Source organism: Cupressus sempervirens, chromosome 8 (genome assembly GCF_028749045.1).
Source record: "Cupressus sempervirens isolate cs-2001-9-10 chromosome 8, ASM2874904v1, whole genome shotgun sequence".
Lineage (NCBI taxonomy): Eukaryota > Viridiplantae > Streptophyta > Pinopsida > Cupressales > Cupressaceae > Cupressus > Cupressus sempervirens.
Window position 1 is genome coordinate 333,947,721 of NC_143125.1, and position 14,690 is coordinate 333,962,410.

Sequence of the window (14,690 nt, forward strand, 5' to 3'; positions counted from 1 at the left end):
ATTTTATATGATTTTTGCTTTGGTTTCTATGAATATGAAATATCTGCAGACATTTTGGGTTCTTCTCTTCTAGATCTTGTCACTTTCTTTGTCATTGAAATCGAAGTGGCCTACTATAGAATGTGGCTAACTACATATTTATTGGGAGTTTCTTTTAGAAATTTTCACAGGTTGTGAGAGTTGATAGGTTATTGCTAAAAAGAGGTGACAGATTTGATTGCAGCCTAAAGTTCGGCAGGTTATATTTTGACTAGCATATCTTCTTAACAGATCTAGTTCATCAATGATTAATTTGATGAACTGCCTTTGGAAACTGAACCAAAAATTCATTAAAACTGAATTGTTTGTTTTACTTTTTAAAACTTTCATAGTAAGGGAGCCACATTTAGCTAGGTAAGAATTTGCAGGAGTTTAACTGTGCCAGCTATATTCTTTGTTTGGTTTGAAGGCTGTTTATACTAAAATTTTGCACTTTCCATACTGTTAATGATCTGGTTGATCATGCATGATTCAAACAATGAGAATTTCCTTGTTTTGATTTACCATGTGGATTACTTTTCTCATTTATTCCTCAGAAAAAAGTGTAGTATATTTTTTCAGTTAAATAATTCTATGCAGGTATCAGATGGATGTTTCAATCAGCTATTTTTAAATTTACATAGGCATCAAATAGTGGAATATCGTTTACTTGTAATGTTATCTATTCTCCTGGAAACAACAGGAATGTGATTATCCACCAAGGCCACCATTTACAGACTGTGGAAAGGATTGGCTTGAGACTCTTAGGTATGGGCCCGTATGTAGATTCAAAGAATTAGGTCTATGTGGAATTTAACCTTCTATTGCATAGAACAAATAGCAGAGTCATAGATGTATTTGAAATGAAAATATATTAACTCTAGAAAGTGTGTTGAAACTAAAAGTTGCCATTCCTGACAGAAAACATATTGGCCGACAGTATAGAGTAATTCGGTACACTTCAAGAGGTCAAATGCGGCTGATTATTTTTGTACGAGATGATGCAGAGGTACCAGTGGATCTTACCGAAACTAATTATCCCATCTTTAATGTCATATTATGTGCTTGAAGATTTTAATCGATTTATTCATTGTTACCGAGCAGAAAGCAATATCTGATGTAGATAGTGGAAGTGAAGCTACTGGTGTTGCAAATGTAATGGCAAATAAAGGAGGTGTTTGCATTGCATTCAAGGTCCATATAAATCAGAATTATATTCTCTTCATGAAAAGCTAATAGAGGTGAGCAGATCTGAATGCATGGATTTCATGAATATTAATAAATTTTTTAAATTGTCTTAGCAGTTCTGGGATACAGGGCTATGCTTTATAAACTGTCATTTTGCTGCTCATGATGGCCAGTGTCAAATTCGGAACAGCAACTATAGAGGTAGGCATCTACATAATGATCTAGTAGATACTGAGATATGTAGCTTTAAAAAAATTAACAACTCCATCTTATACACATATATAGATGCTTTTCATGTTTGGGTGCTTTCCTTGATTTGATCTTCAAAACATGTCTATAATCCTTTTTGATATTTTGTAACATATGCCCATCTATCAACATCTTTGGATTCATGCAACTTGCAAGTAAACCTTTTAGCTTATGGCATCTTATTAATGTGTTTTTCACTCCTGTTGATTAGGTTTACGAGTTAACATTTATTTTATACACATTTTAGGTTCCAGCTCTTTGTTTCCATAAAGAAGTGACAAATTCAGCAAAATAATCTCCCAACTGTAAACAGGCATGATATTTAAGAGGATAAATATTTTGAAGAACTACTTGGGGACCACAAGGAATGTATTGGTGGGATGCACACCCCATGTTATTCAAGATTACATAGTAGCTACTTATTAGGAAATTAGAAAACATACATTTTGTACAACAAGCCAATAAGGAAAAATCATGTAAGTGGGTCAATTAGATTCATGGATGATACACCTTAGTGAATAGGATTATTCTAGGATTAATAAAGCTTTCTATCTCAGTAGAATCTATGAAAAGATGCAGAAAGATGAGGGATTACATGGTATATATATTGTGTAAAACAAGAAAAACATTAGTGGAGCTTGTGAAAGGATACATAATAGAAATAATTTTATTATGCCATAGTTGAGTCTGGTGTTCTCTTTATAGTAATTTTTAGCATTTGATTTCAAATTTATATATTATGTTTGATGTTTTTATATGGACTCTTTGCAGTAGATATAATCCTCACTTTTTTTAATCAGTTTTTATGAATTGTGGATTCACAACTCTTCTCACATAATTCAGGCATAAAATTTATCATGCCATAGTTGAGTCTGATGTTCTCGTAATAGTAATATTTGGCATTTAATTCGAAATTTATAGATTATGGTTGATGTTTTTATATGGACTCTCTATAGTAGATATAATCCTCACTTTTTTGAATCAGGTTGTAGGCATTGTGGATTCACACCTCTTCTCACATAATTCAGGCATAAATCAGTATGGAGTTAAAAATCTAGTTTAAAAAGGATGCAGAGGATACAAGAACCCATTCATGCTTCTGAATAAAACTACATTCTTTTGTGCTTAGTGTCATAACATGAATATGTTATTCAAAAGTTTACTGCATAAATTGTGCTCAATGAGAACAAAGAAATTAGAAGTGGTTGGACGTTTTTTTTCATAGATTTCAAAATTTTCTAGTGCCAGTATCCATAGTTGAAAAACTTGTACTTGATAACTTTTTGCTAAGGCCCAAAAAAACTCGACAAAAAATCAGTGATAACTTGGCAACTTCTTGGCAAAAAACTTGGCAACTCCTCAACAACTTCAAAAATTGCTTAAATTTAATTAGAAATGCTTTTTTTTTTGCAAAATCCAATGAGGAGGTGAATTAATGAGTCAGTAAACGAGTAAACAAAAAAATAAGCTGAGTCTATATATATTTAAATGCAAATTGGGTACAACTTGGCATGTTTATGTGGAATGTTGATGGCTAGTAGCCTGATAGTCTGAAGAAAATTAAAATAGAAAACCGTCTTTATAAAACTATAAGTACATACAAGTAAAACATCAAAAAGTCTACATTTTCCTCTTCCCCTTCCTAGCAACTCTAGTAAAAGCTATGAGAGGGGTAGGGGGTCTAGTCCTGGGAGTCCACTGTGGCTACACCTTCCTCAACACAACTAGCTGTGACTAGACCTCCATCTCGATGTAGATGGTGCTGGCATGGGCAATGACTCCTCATCATACTTAACCTCCTCATCCTCCTCAATGTCTTCCAATTTCATTGCAAATCCACCCCCTTCCTCCATAGCCTACCTCTCCAAATCATAGATCTCATCCTCTGTAAAGAATAGAGGTTTGCTCTAGTGATCTCCAATTACGGTAAGGATTTATGTCATCCAAATCAAGCGTACCAGTTGGTGTTGTATATGCCTTCCTTGTGTGCAAATGAAGGTTTTTTTTTTGATTGATTGATGTGTGCAAATGAAAGTTATATTGCACATAGAAAAGGTCATTGAGGCATTTATGCACTAACTTCTTCTTCTTCTTCATGTGGATGGTCTCAAACAAGCTCCAATTTTGCTCACAACTAGATTAACTACAAGGATGGCATAAGATTTGGAGGAAAGCCCTTTGCATATTTGGGACATTTTCTCTCCAATTTTGCCACCAACCATCTACAAAATAAAATATTGAAGAGTTAAATTGAGGTGAAACCATTTACAAATTTTTATCTACTTATATGGGTTTGAAAGACTCCAAAATTCCAAATATTATACCTAGAGTTTGACTATTTCTCCTCCTTGGCCATGTCTGAAGAGAATAGCTGACCCTTATATTCTAGTACATGTTCAATTCAAAACGAATGAAGTCTTTCACCTTAAACTCGAGTAGCATCCTTTGCATGCATTCAATAAGACCCTTTATGAGCTCTCCATTGGGATTCAAATAGGATGACAAGAAGCAAAAATGAGGGTTGAGGAAGTACCCTTCTGCATGAATGGGTTAGTGGAGCTGATTGCCTGACCTCCTCTCAATAATTTCCCATATGGGGTTAGATGTGAGGCTGTCCCCCATATAAATTTTTATACCCTCCTTGATCCTATCCACGTCCTCATAAAGATACCCCATTTAGGTTTGATCCTCATCTACCTAGTGGAGAACTCTAACCAAGGGCATTTGTGGTCTGCACTCTAAAAAATGAAATTCAACATAAGTTATCAAGATTTAAAACTAAAAGTTAAAAGTTAAAACAGTTTAAAAATTAAAACAATTGAATTAACCTTCCGCACAAACCTGCACAAGAAGGCACCTTGTAGCCCTTTCCAGCCCGGTAGTTGTGGTAACCAAATTTATCCAATCTGGGTTTTTTGCAACACTGAAAGGGATGTTGGTGAAGTACCATCAATTGGCACAAGCAATGTCTACTCACTGATGTGCCTCTCTATTCCACCTAGCTCCCTCCAATTATAGTTGTGCTTTAGGTGTATTTCTATGCTCATTACATCTATCTATAGGTTGGAATTATGGAACCCATGGCAGTGCTCTACTAGAAGTAGCATAAGTGGTGTTTGAGAGGGTGTTGTATCTATGGATACATGTGCCACAAAGAGAGCCCACTATGCCCTCAAGTGGTGCTTCTTCTTCAAGGTTGATTGGAACATGTTGATATTCAATTGTGCATGCTCTCATGGCTAGTTTTTCCTTCACAAATTCTCCTCTTCTTGGGTAGCAAGGAGTTTATTTTTCTTTTTATTTCTTCTATGGTGTTGTCACAAGCTCTTGCATTGTGCTCATGATGTCTGCAATGTGGTATTTCAAGCAGTGTTTGCCTCCAGTAATTAATTTTTCACACTTGATGCAATTTACGGTATTATGTTCAGGGTCCTTCAAAGGCATACTTCCAAGCCTTTTCTCTAGCGCCTTTAGAGCGTGTGCCTACATATCCAGATGGGCATGCATCTACAAAGGTAGTACAGAATGTGAAGATGACCCAGTAATTACTTTTTCAGACTTGATGCAATTTACAGTATTATGTTCAGGGTCCTTCAAAGGCATACTTCCAAGCCTTTTCTCTAGCGCCTTTAGAGCGTGTGCATACATATCCAGATGGGCATGCATCTACAAAGGTAGTACAGACTGTGAAGATGACTCAGTTGTATAAGAATCTCTATTTGCCATCATCAATTAATTTTCAACTTACACGTACAAATTGAAACCACAAATTAATGTTTTAATAAAAAAGTTAGCAAACAAACTAAATCAGTTTAAATAATTTTAAAAATAGTTGAAACTTGACAAAAAGAAGAAAAGAAAAATTGTTAAGGTTTGAAATTGTAGGAAAAGTTGAGGGAGTAAACAATGAAAAAATTGTTGAAAAGTGGTGTCAAATCTTGTTCAGTACACTCTAAAACAATTTTAGAGTACTTAGGAAATGTTATTATAGAATTTCTACAAACCTAGATGCAACAAAGAGGAGATAAAATGACTTAATTTATTAAAAAGAAAAAACTGAAAACTTACCCGAGAATCAGCTTTTTCTTCAAAATCCTCTTCAAATGTGCTTTAAATCCACTCAAAATTGATTTAATTTCTTGCATGTCACCTTGCGATACCTTGGAAGGTTTTTTTTTTTTCCTTGCTTGGACAGCAAAATATAATTCAAAAAATTTAGAATGACCTTTTGTTATGACTTCAAAACATTTTATAAATCTGCAGCCGAGAAATAACCACTGACTTGCTGATTTCTCTGCAAGAAGTTGCAAAAAAATTGAGTGTTTTGGAACTTCTGAGCAAGAAGTTTCGGCAAGTAAATGTGGTGATTACTGACTGCCTCCAATTTCTTACAAGAAGTTAAAAAATGGTCAATTCGTTGGCAAGTTTTGCATCTATATGCTGGTATCAACTCGACTAGATACCTTGTGATTAGGCAGCTGACAGCAATATGATGTACAACCAGTATACATGCAACTGGAATATAATGACTTGAACCTACAGTGTAACAATTAGGCAGTAACAGATATCTTTACTAGATGTCGTCATAGTTGAGAAAATGTATGTACATCAGCTAAATGTATGTACATAGTAGTAGTATGATCTCTGGTATTCTTCTACATCTTGAATCAAAATACATTCATTGGGCACCAGAATAAATATTCTCTTGATCATTATTAATAATCACACTTAAAGGTGTCAATTATAGCTGATCTTAGAACCTACATATTTGCAATTTTTTTTGAGACTCAGAGGCTCTATGACATCTTCATGTTCAAGGTTACTATTATGATACCTTGGAAATGATGACAAAACACAAGAGAACCATTCTTGACTTTGATAGTATTTGTACACAAACCACACAATGATTAAAGCCCAACAGCTCTAGAATGGAGGAAAAGCATTGCTAAAGTACATCAGAAGATGGGAATCCCTTGATGCTCTCTGTGTACGGGGTCTTTAATTTGAGACTCCAACCAATGTGAATTCATTGTGTAACTTAAACATGTAATACACAGTTTAGTGAAATAATCTAAGATAAACACATGTTTTCTATGACTATCTTATACGCTCTTGTATGTTTTTTGCTAAACACACAGTAATAGAAGTATTTCTATATAAAAGAAACATTTTTGTTAACAGATATAGCTGGGCAGCTACAAGTAGGACTGCAAAGCATGGACATCTTGAATCAGTTTCACCATGTCTTCTGGATTGGAGACTTAAATTATCGACTTGACTTTGGGAAGCACGAAGAAAAGCCATTGACGCCGCAGTATGTTAACAGTAATAACTTGCATTATGATGCTTGGTTTAAAATTTTCCCATGATCATACAAAGATAACTATTTGTTTGCATGCCTGTAAAGTTAAACCCAACATATATACCTTATCACTATTTGTGTAGAAGAAGATTTTGGAGTAAAATGGTCAAGCAGATTCTTGATGGAGGATATAGAGAGCTGCTTCAGTATGACGAGGTACTGTTACTGTAACAATATTTTCTAGCCTTGGCACAAATTCCTATTTATATATTTTTGTGATGAGAAATAATTCTAAATGCAGTAGCAAAATCTTTAAAATGTTGGCATGCCATTAGCTGCAAAGGGAAAAGGCATCATCAAGAGTTCTCCATGGCTTCAAGGAGGGAGTTGTTCAGTTCCCCCCAACTTATAAGGTAAGAATATAGAACAGCTAAATGAATTTGGGATGCATTCTGATTTATACACTACTTTTTTCAAGCATTAAGGAACTTGAGTTTTCCAATAAGGTTTGAAAAAAATGAAAGATAATATTTCATATATCAAGGACAAAGAATTGTTATGCATGTTTATTCTTCTTGTATGGTGAGTGATCAAAAGAGTTTACAGCATCTGAAAAGACAATATATTGAATTCTTATTCCTTTTTCTGACAAAGATGCAAAGGGATTCCACACAAATGTATGATCAGAAGCGAATGCCAGCATGGTGTGATCGTGTTCTTTGGCGAACGCTGCAGGGATGCCACACAGACCTTATATCTTATACATATTCACCACAAATTGTAACAAGGTTATGTCTGATGTTCTGCTTAAATATTGTCTTGTAACTTATGGGATGTGATGCCTTGGCTAAATGATAACTGTCATTCAATCTTGCATTTAAATTTGTTCATGTTGCTGTACAGTTTAGTGCTTTGTAATAATTGATTATTAAATGAATATATTTTCTTGTTGAATTCATTTATGTGTCTTTCATTAGTACACAATAATACTATAAATACTTGAGCTTGGGATAAATGACACCGGATGCTTCTCATTGCTTTGTTTAGAAATGTGTTGCAATATTCCCATGTTATATCTATGTGAAATTTAGAAACTAAAATCAGGGACAGAAAGGTATGCATTTCTGTAATATATTGATCTTTTCTTATTTCATCTCTTTTTAGCTATATTGGAGCTAGGTAATAAATAGGTAATATAATTAAGGAAGGAAAGTCTAAGCACTGATACTCATGATAGGGTAGGGGCAACAGCATGCCAAAAAGGACTGAGTGGTCAAAGTGGTAAAGAATGTACCCTCAAGTCAGGATTGATATATAATAATATAGATTCATGATTTCTTTGAGAGGGGTTGCTCCTATCTATAGAAAGATGAAACTAGAGAACTAAACTGTAGGCCAACATGATAAGCAAGCGCATTGTAGGACTTGACTGGTATATGTCCTACTGAGATAACTAGGAGTAGGAGTTATGATATCACAATGGGCTCAAATTCCAATTATTGAAAAATATGAGCTTATACGACTATATAGCTGAATAAATAAAAGTATAGAAGTGTTGTATATCCATGCAACAACAATTACACATGATTCAGCATGTCCTAACTTCCCAAAAATGATATTTTTTGTTTGGATGTTTCTTCAAACATTTTAGCTTCGGATTTTGGTTTCAATGCTGTTGATAGAAGCTTCACTCTTATATGAACATTTATTTAAGCTCCTTCCATTAAATAAATAATATATTATTGCATTAGCCATTTCTGAAACTTACAAGATGTGTTTTTGTTGGGTGCATATTCTAGAACCTACAGTTTGTTCAAATTCAGTCACAAAATAGGATGACTAGCCATAGTGTGTGAGACAAAGTCTCTCCTACCTTGAAGGGAAGGCTCCCCCTTCTCACTGTTCCTTGGATCAACTCAAGGTAGGCAAGAAGTTAATGGTTTTTTGAAAGGTGTTACTAATATTCTTTCCTCTAGTTTCAGGAAAGAATCCACATACTTGTGGAGCTTGTAACGGGCAAGAATGTCATGTCCCCACTCTAGCTCAGTCTAACAGAGACATGTGAGTCAGCTTATTATGGGGTCTCGTAGGCTGACAGGGTTGGATAGAGACCTAGTATGGTTATTCAGTGTTGGGGACTGGGTTTTCTGGTGGGTATTGATCAGTTGGGTGACGTTCCTTGTTTTTAGGAGGCAGTTCCTACATTTATGGGGTTCATTCCTACTTTTTAGGAGGTATGATCATGCCCAGGGCTGGGTTTCCATGAGATGACCCTTTGGGTTTAGTTTCAAAAGGATAGGGCTTGTTTCCTAAATTTTAGGAGCATCCCTAGATTTTAGGGATGAGACTGCCAGTGGATCCTTGATTTTCGACTTCAGTCATAGACAGGTGACAGGATGATTTTATGGTTTGTGATGTCAGTTGGGCAGTTTGTGGCTATTTGGGTTATATTTTTAATATTTCCTAAGTTAGCGTTTAATATTTAAATAAGGCTAAGTTAATAGCCATTTTGGAGTAATAAGGGAATTTTGGCCTCATCTGGATGCGTATCCCATGTTATGATAGCTCGTTAGAAAGGTCTTGAAATTCTCTAAATCTTCCTCTTTGGTCTCAGGGCAATTCGGTGAACAGATTTATTACTATGGTGGAAAAGGTCATTTTCTAGTGACATGGTCACTTTAAAATAAGATTTAATTTTTTTTTTATAGCCAATGCCAATTGGGAGTCACTTTAGGGTCCGAATTGCTTTGCAAGGGGTTATAAGGAGATGGGCGCCATTTCTCATGATCATGCATATTTTTCAAACACTTCTTTTTAGATTTGCTCTACTTGAGCGATTTGCATTCTGGGACGCAAACCCCAGGGTAATTGCTGGCTGGGACGTAACCCTCAGTAGCATTGGGTATTGGTTTGTTAGTAGTTTCAACTTTCAACAATATTCAGGAGGAAGGTAGAAGCCACTTCAGCTTGGGCCTACAGTTGTTTTGTTGGGCATGTTCTTTGGTGTATGGGAGGTGAATTCTAGCAGCCGTACAACTTGCAACCGTACTCTGTCATTTGCAGCACTTGGATACATAGAATAATCGGTTACTCAACAACAGTTTCTTGCATCTTATCAGCCCGTTTTCATCAGCCAGTTGTGGTGTCATTGTTAGAGGAAATGTACTGGATCTTTTATTTGGCTCTATAATTCAGAGATCTGCCTGGTACGATTTGTATCAACTCTGATTTTACTACATATTGTTATTTATTTTCAGATTCTTTTCTTGCCATTTGCCACTTCTCATTTCTATGTGGAATAATCATCAAAAACACAAAAACAAACAAACCCTTTTGCATTTCCGTCTAGTTCTACAAGAAAACATTAATAAACAGGAAAAAACAAAAAAATAAAATAAATCTACAGCAAATTTGCAGCAGAGATCCATCGGGGATCTTTCAGTGGTATCAGAGCTTACATCTTGCCAGCCTGTAGGGTTTGTGAGAAATTGTCACAACAAATTTTGGCATCTGGGTATTGGATAAAAGTTTTTGATAAATCATTTCAGCATCTGGGTAGTCACTAGATGGTGTATTGAATACAAATCTATGCATCCTGGTGGAGAAATACACAGATTCTACGAGCGCAGAAGAAACCAGTGGCAAGCAGAGGTCGCCAGAGATGCACAGATACCAGCTATGGGTGAGGCACAGGGTGCTGCTGGCGATGGCATGCCTACAGAGGCAGAAGAAAGAGAGATGGTGCAGACCCTATTCACTACTCAGCCCAGGATCGCTCAGGCTCTAGACAGGTTACAGGATACCTTGGAGCATTTGGAGATGGGTGGACATAGAGGTAGGCAAAGTAGATCAGTTTTAGTGACTGGTAGTCAGCGCAGCCATCAGTCCCATTCTTCAGTTGGGAGCTCCCTTCATTCCAATAGGAGGCATCGCAATCATACACCTACTACGAATAGGCCACTGCTTCCCCAATTCATACCAGGTGAATGGCTAGCGCAGGTGGAACCACCAGAAGTGGGGTTTCAGGAGTCAGTTTTGGCGGCCACAGCTGAATGGAGAGCTCTACCTCATGAGGTTAGGGACGTCTTCCCTCTTCCCCAGTATTGTGCACAGCGTAGAGATACAACCAGGTTCAGGGGAGATCGTGGTAATAGACTACCACAACAGCAGCAGAATTATGACCTCAATAGAGCTACTGGGAAGATTACATTGGCCCCATATAATGGCTCAGGAGACACTAGTGCACGATCTTGGGTCCACAAGCTGGACATATACCTTTCATTGAGGCCCATGCCTGAGCGTGAGGCTATTCAGTTTGTTGTGTTGCATTTAGAGGGGATTGCCTATGATTGGTGGCACCATGGATTGGTCACCCAGGATCACGCCTTAGTTCACTCCTATGCTGAGTTCACCGAGCGACTCATTGCACGATTTGATTGTAAGGATACAGAACTTTATTACAGGGAGTTGGCTCACCTTAAACAAACTGGTCATGCAGAAGCCTATATTAATGAGTTCCAGCATATTGCAGTTATGGTACCGGATATGGCCCAGAAACATAGTGTGATGTTGTTCATTGAGGGTTTGTAGGATAGACTAAAAGGATTGGTACGTGCTTTCCAACCAGCTACTCTTAAGGAGGCTATTGATGTGACATTGAGATTGGATACTGTTCCCACTTCTTATCAGGCAGATAAGAAACCATTTAGAGATTCACGGCCTGCACAGAAGGCCAATACGACACAGAACAAAGGAGGGACCTCATCTAAAACTCCTTGGATGAATCAGGAGACGAGGAATGAATTGAGGAGGAAAAAGTTGTGTTTTTCCTGCAAAGAACCATGGGAACCAGGACACCGTTGCATGGGTAAAGGAAAGGTTCATTTGATTGAGGTGACTTCTGAGTTAGGGGATGAGGAGGTTCCTGATACTGATATTGAGGATAATACAGAGGATGTTGAGCAATTTCCAACACAGTTGGAGTTAGACACCGCTGAGCCTGTGGCATCAGCTAAAGTAGCTATGGCTACCCTCTCCAGTTATCCTAAGTTTCATGCCTTCCGGTTGAAAGGTACACTTAAGGGTAAGCGGATCACCAGTTTGTTAGACAGGTGCTACGCATAACTTTATTGATCAAAAATTAGTTGAGAGGCGTGGCTTACAGTACGAGGAGTTTGGTGGTTTTGGAGTGAAGGTGGTTGATGGTGCCATTTTGGGTTGTACCAAGCGGATTCCACAGCTTAGTATTCAAATGGGAGATTATACTTTGATTGATGACTTTTATGTGCTTCCCATAGAAGATTATGATGTGGTTTTGGGCATGCAGTGGTTACAGGGTATTGAGCGTTACATTATTGATCACCACCGTATGCAGTTAGAGTTTCTTTCTGGCGGGCAGAAGGTGATTTTGAGGGCAGTGTCAGATGGTGGACCCAGGGAGGTGACTTCTCGCAGGGTGGAGACCATCCTTAGGCATAATGATGTGCTTTGGGCTACACACTGTTTGGTTAAATCCAAAACACCCATATCTCAGGATGGCCATGTATTTCATTTGGACATTCAGTCAGTGATGGTTCGTCACAGTAGAGTGTTTGGTAATATACCTCCTGGAGTGCCACCAGATAGAGGGTTTGAGCATGGTATAGAGTTGGAGGATGGAGCGAAGCTAGTGATTACTACCCCATACCGTCATCCTAGAGCCTATAAGGATGAAATTGAGAAGACTATTCATGAGCTATTGGACATGGGTTTCATTCGACCTAGTTCCAGCCCCTTTGCTTCTTCTATAGTGCTTGTTAAGAAGAAGGATGGGACTCTACGGATGTGTGTAGACTATAGAGCTTTGAACAAGAAGACAATAAAAAACAGATATCCCATTCCGCGCATTGATGAGTTGTTAGATGAGTTACATGGGGCTGTCTACTTCTCTAAGATTGATCTTCGTTCAGGTTATCATCAGATAAGTGTCCGAGCAAAGGATGTAGACAAGACCGCCTTTTGTTGTCATTATGGGCACTATGAGTTTCTGGTAATGCCTTTTGGCCTTACTAATGCACCAGCTACTTTCCAGTCCTGTATGAATCATATCTTCAACAAGCAGTTGAGGAAATCGGTTCTAGTGTTTTTTTGACGACATATTGATTTACAACAGTACTTGGGAGGACCATCTCAGACATCTCGAGGAGGTACTTAGCATAATGGAGAGTCAGTCTCTATTTGCTAAGCTTTCCAAATGTGAGTTTGGATTGGGGGAGGTGTTATATTTGGGTCATGTGATCAGTGCTGAGGGGGTGAAGGTGCATGAAGAGAAGATTCAGACGATTCAGAATTGGCCTGTTCCTCAGAACATTACTGAGTTACGAGGGTTCCTTAAGTTGTGTGCTTATTATAGAAGATTTGTAAAGGGTTTCTCACAGCTGGCAGCACCTTTGATAGATCTCACAAAGAAAGGATCGTTCAGATGGACAGAACAAGCACAGGGGGTCTTTGATAGACTCAAGGAGGTTATGAGTACTTGCCCCGTTTTGGCACTACCTTATTTCTCGCAGCCATTTGTCCTGGAGTGTGATGCGTCAGGCTTGGGTATAGGAGCGGTGTTGATGCAGAATAGACACCCCATTGCCTATGAGAGCAGGAAGTTGCAAAACAATGAAAAGTTGTACTCTACCTATGATAAGGAAATGTTGGCTATTATGCATGCGTTAGCCAAGTTCAGACAGTATCTTGTTGGCAGTAAATTTGTGGTGAGAACAGACCATAACAGTCTGAAGTATTTCCTAAATCAAACAGAGCTCAATGATCGACAACAAAAATGGGTTAGCAAAATTCAGGCTTATGACTTTGATATCGAATTCATAAAGGGGAAGAATAATACTGTGGCTGATGCACTCTTTAGGAAACCTTCATTGGCTGCCCTATGTTCATTGAGCGAGATTTCAGCAGATTGGAAGGCTCAACTTTTAGTTGAATACTCCAAAGATCAGCATGCTTGTGAGATTATGGAGGGATTGATAGTGGATGACAGATACAGTGTGGTAGATGATATTATCTACTATAAAGATAGGGTTTACCTTGTTTCGGGTTCTCAGTTGAAGGAACAAATTTTGCATGCTCTCCATGATATTCCTACAGTCGGACACCCAAGATATGGTAAGACTTACAGGGTGGTATGTGAGAGATTCTCTTGGAAGGGTCTCAAAGATGATGTTTTATGCCATGTCCGTGAGTGTATGACTTGTCAGCAGAACAAGTCGGAGCATACCTACCTAGCGGGATTATTGCAGCCCTTGCCTATACCGAAACAGAAGTGGACAGGGATCTCCATGGATTTCATTACAGGTCTTCCTCGGGTTCAGGGGAAAGATTGCATCTATGTTGTTGTGGATAGGCTAACGAAGTATGCCCACTTCTTTTCCATTGCATTAGATTTTACAGCATCGCAGGTGGCTGAGTTGTTCTTCAGGGAGGTGTTTAGACTTCATGGTCTTCCCAAGACCATTGTGAGTGATAGGGACAGCAGATTCATGAGTTCCTTCTGGCAGGAACTTTTTACACTAGTTGGTACTTTGTTAACACCTAGTACTAGTTACCACCCTCAAACAGATGGGCAGACAGAAATAGTTAACAAATGGGTGAAGGGATATTTGCGTAACTATGTGTTAGGGCAGCAAAAAGCATGGGTGCGTTGGCTGCATTTGGGCGAGTATTGTTATAATACTACGCATCATATGTCCATTGGCATGACGCCTTTCAAAGCTCTCTATGGATATGAGGCATTATCTTTCACTGATTTGGCATTTGGTGACAGTAGAGTTCCCTTAGCTCAGGATTGGTTACAAGAGAACTAGGATGTCATGAGATCTCTTAGGGAGAATTTGCAGCAGGCCCAAAATCAGAAAAAGATGTACGCTGACAGGCACAGGATTGAGAGGGC

The 14,690-nt window shown here is 38.0% G+C and overlaps 1 protein-coding gene across 4 annotated transcripts in view; it reads left to right on the top strand.

Moving 5' to 3' along the window:
- The window catches only part of LOC149542709 (uncharacterized), a 204,088-nt gene that overhangs the window by 84,783 nt on the left and 104,615 nt on the right, over positions 1–14,690 (top strand). For all 4 annotated transcript variants that reach the window (XR_016355500.1, XR_016355501.1, XM_089797587.1 and 1 more), the window contains 8 exons: positions 722–786; positions 940–1,027; positions 1,123–1,212; positions 1,323–1,407; positions 6,637–6,769; positions 6,901–6,973; positions 7,093–7,170; positions 7,412–7,545. Coding sequence is in view for 2 of the 4 variants with exons in the window: in XM_089797587.1 (XP_089653713.1) it covers positions 722–786; positions 940–1,027; positions 1,123–1,212; positions 1,323–1,407; positions 6,637–6,769; positions 6,901–6,973; positions 7,093–7,170; positions 7,412–7,545 (746 nt within the window). In the remaining 2 variants the exon portion in view is untranslated. The remainder of the gene's footprint in view (positions 1–721; positions 787–939; positions 1,028–1,122; positions 1,213–1,322; positions 1,408–6,636; positions 6,770–6,900; positions 6,974–7,092; positions 7,171–7,411; positions 7,546–14,690) is intronic.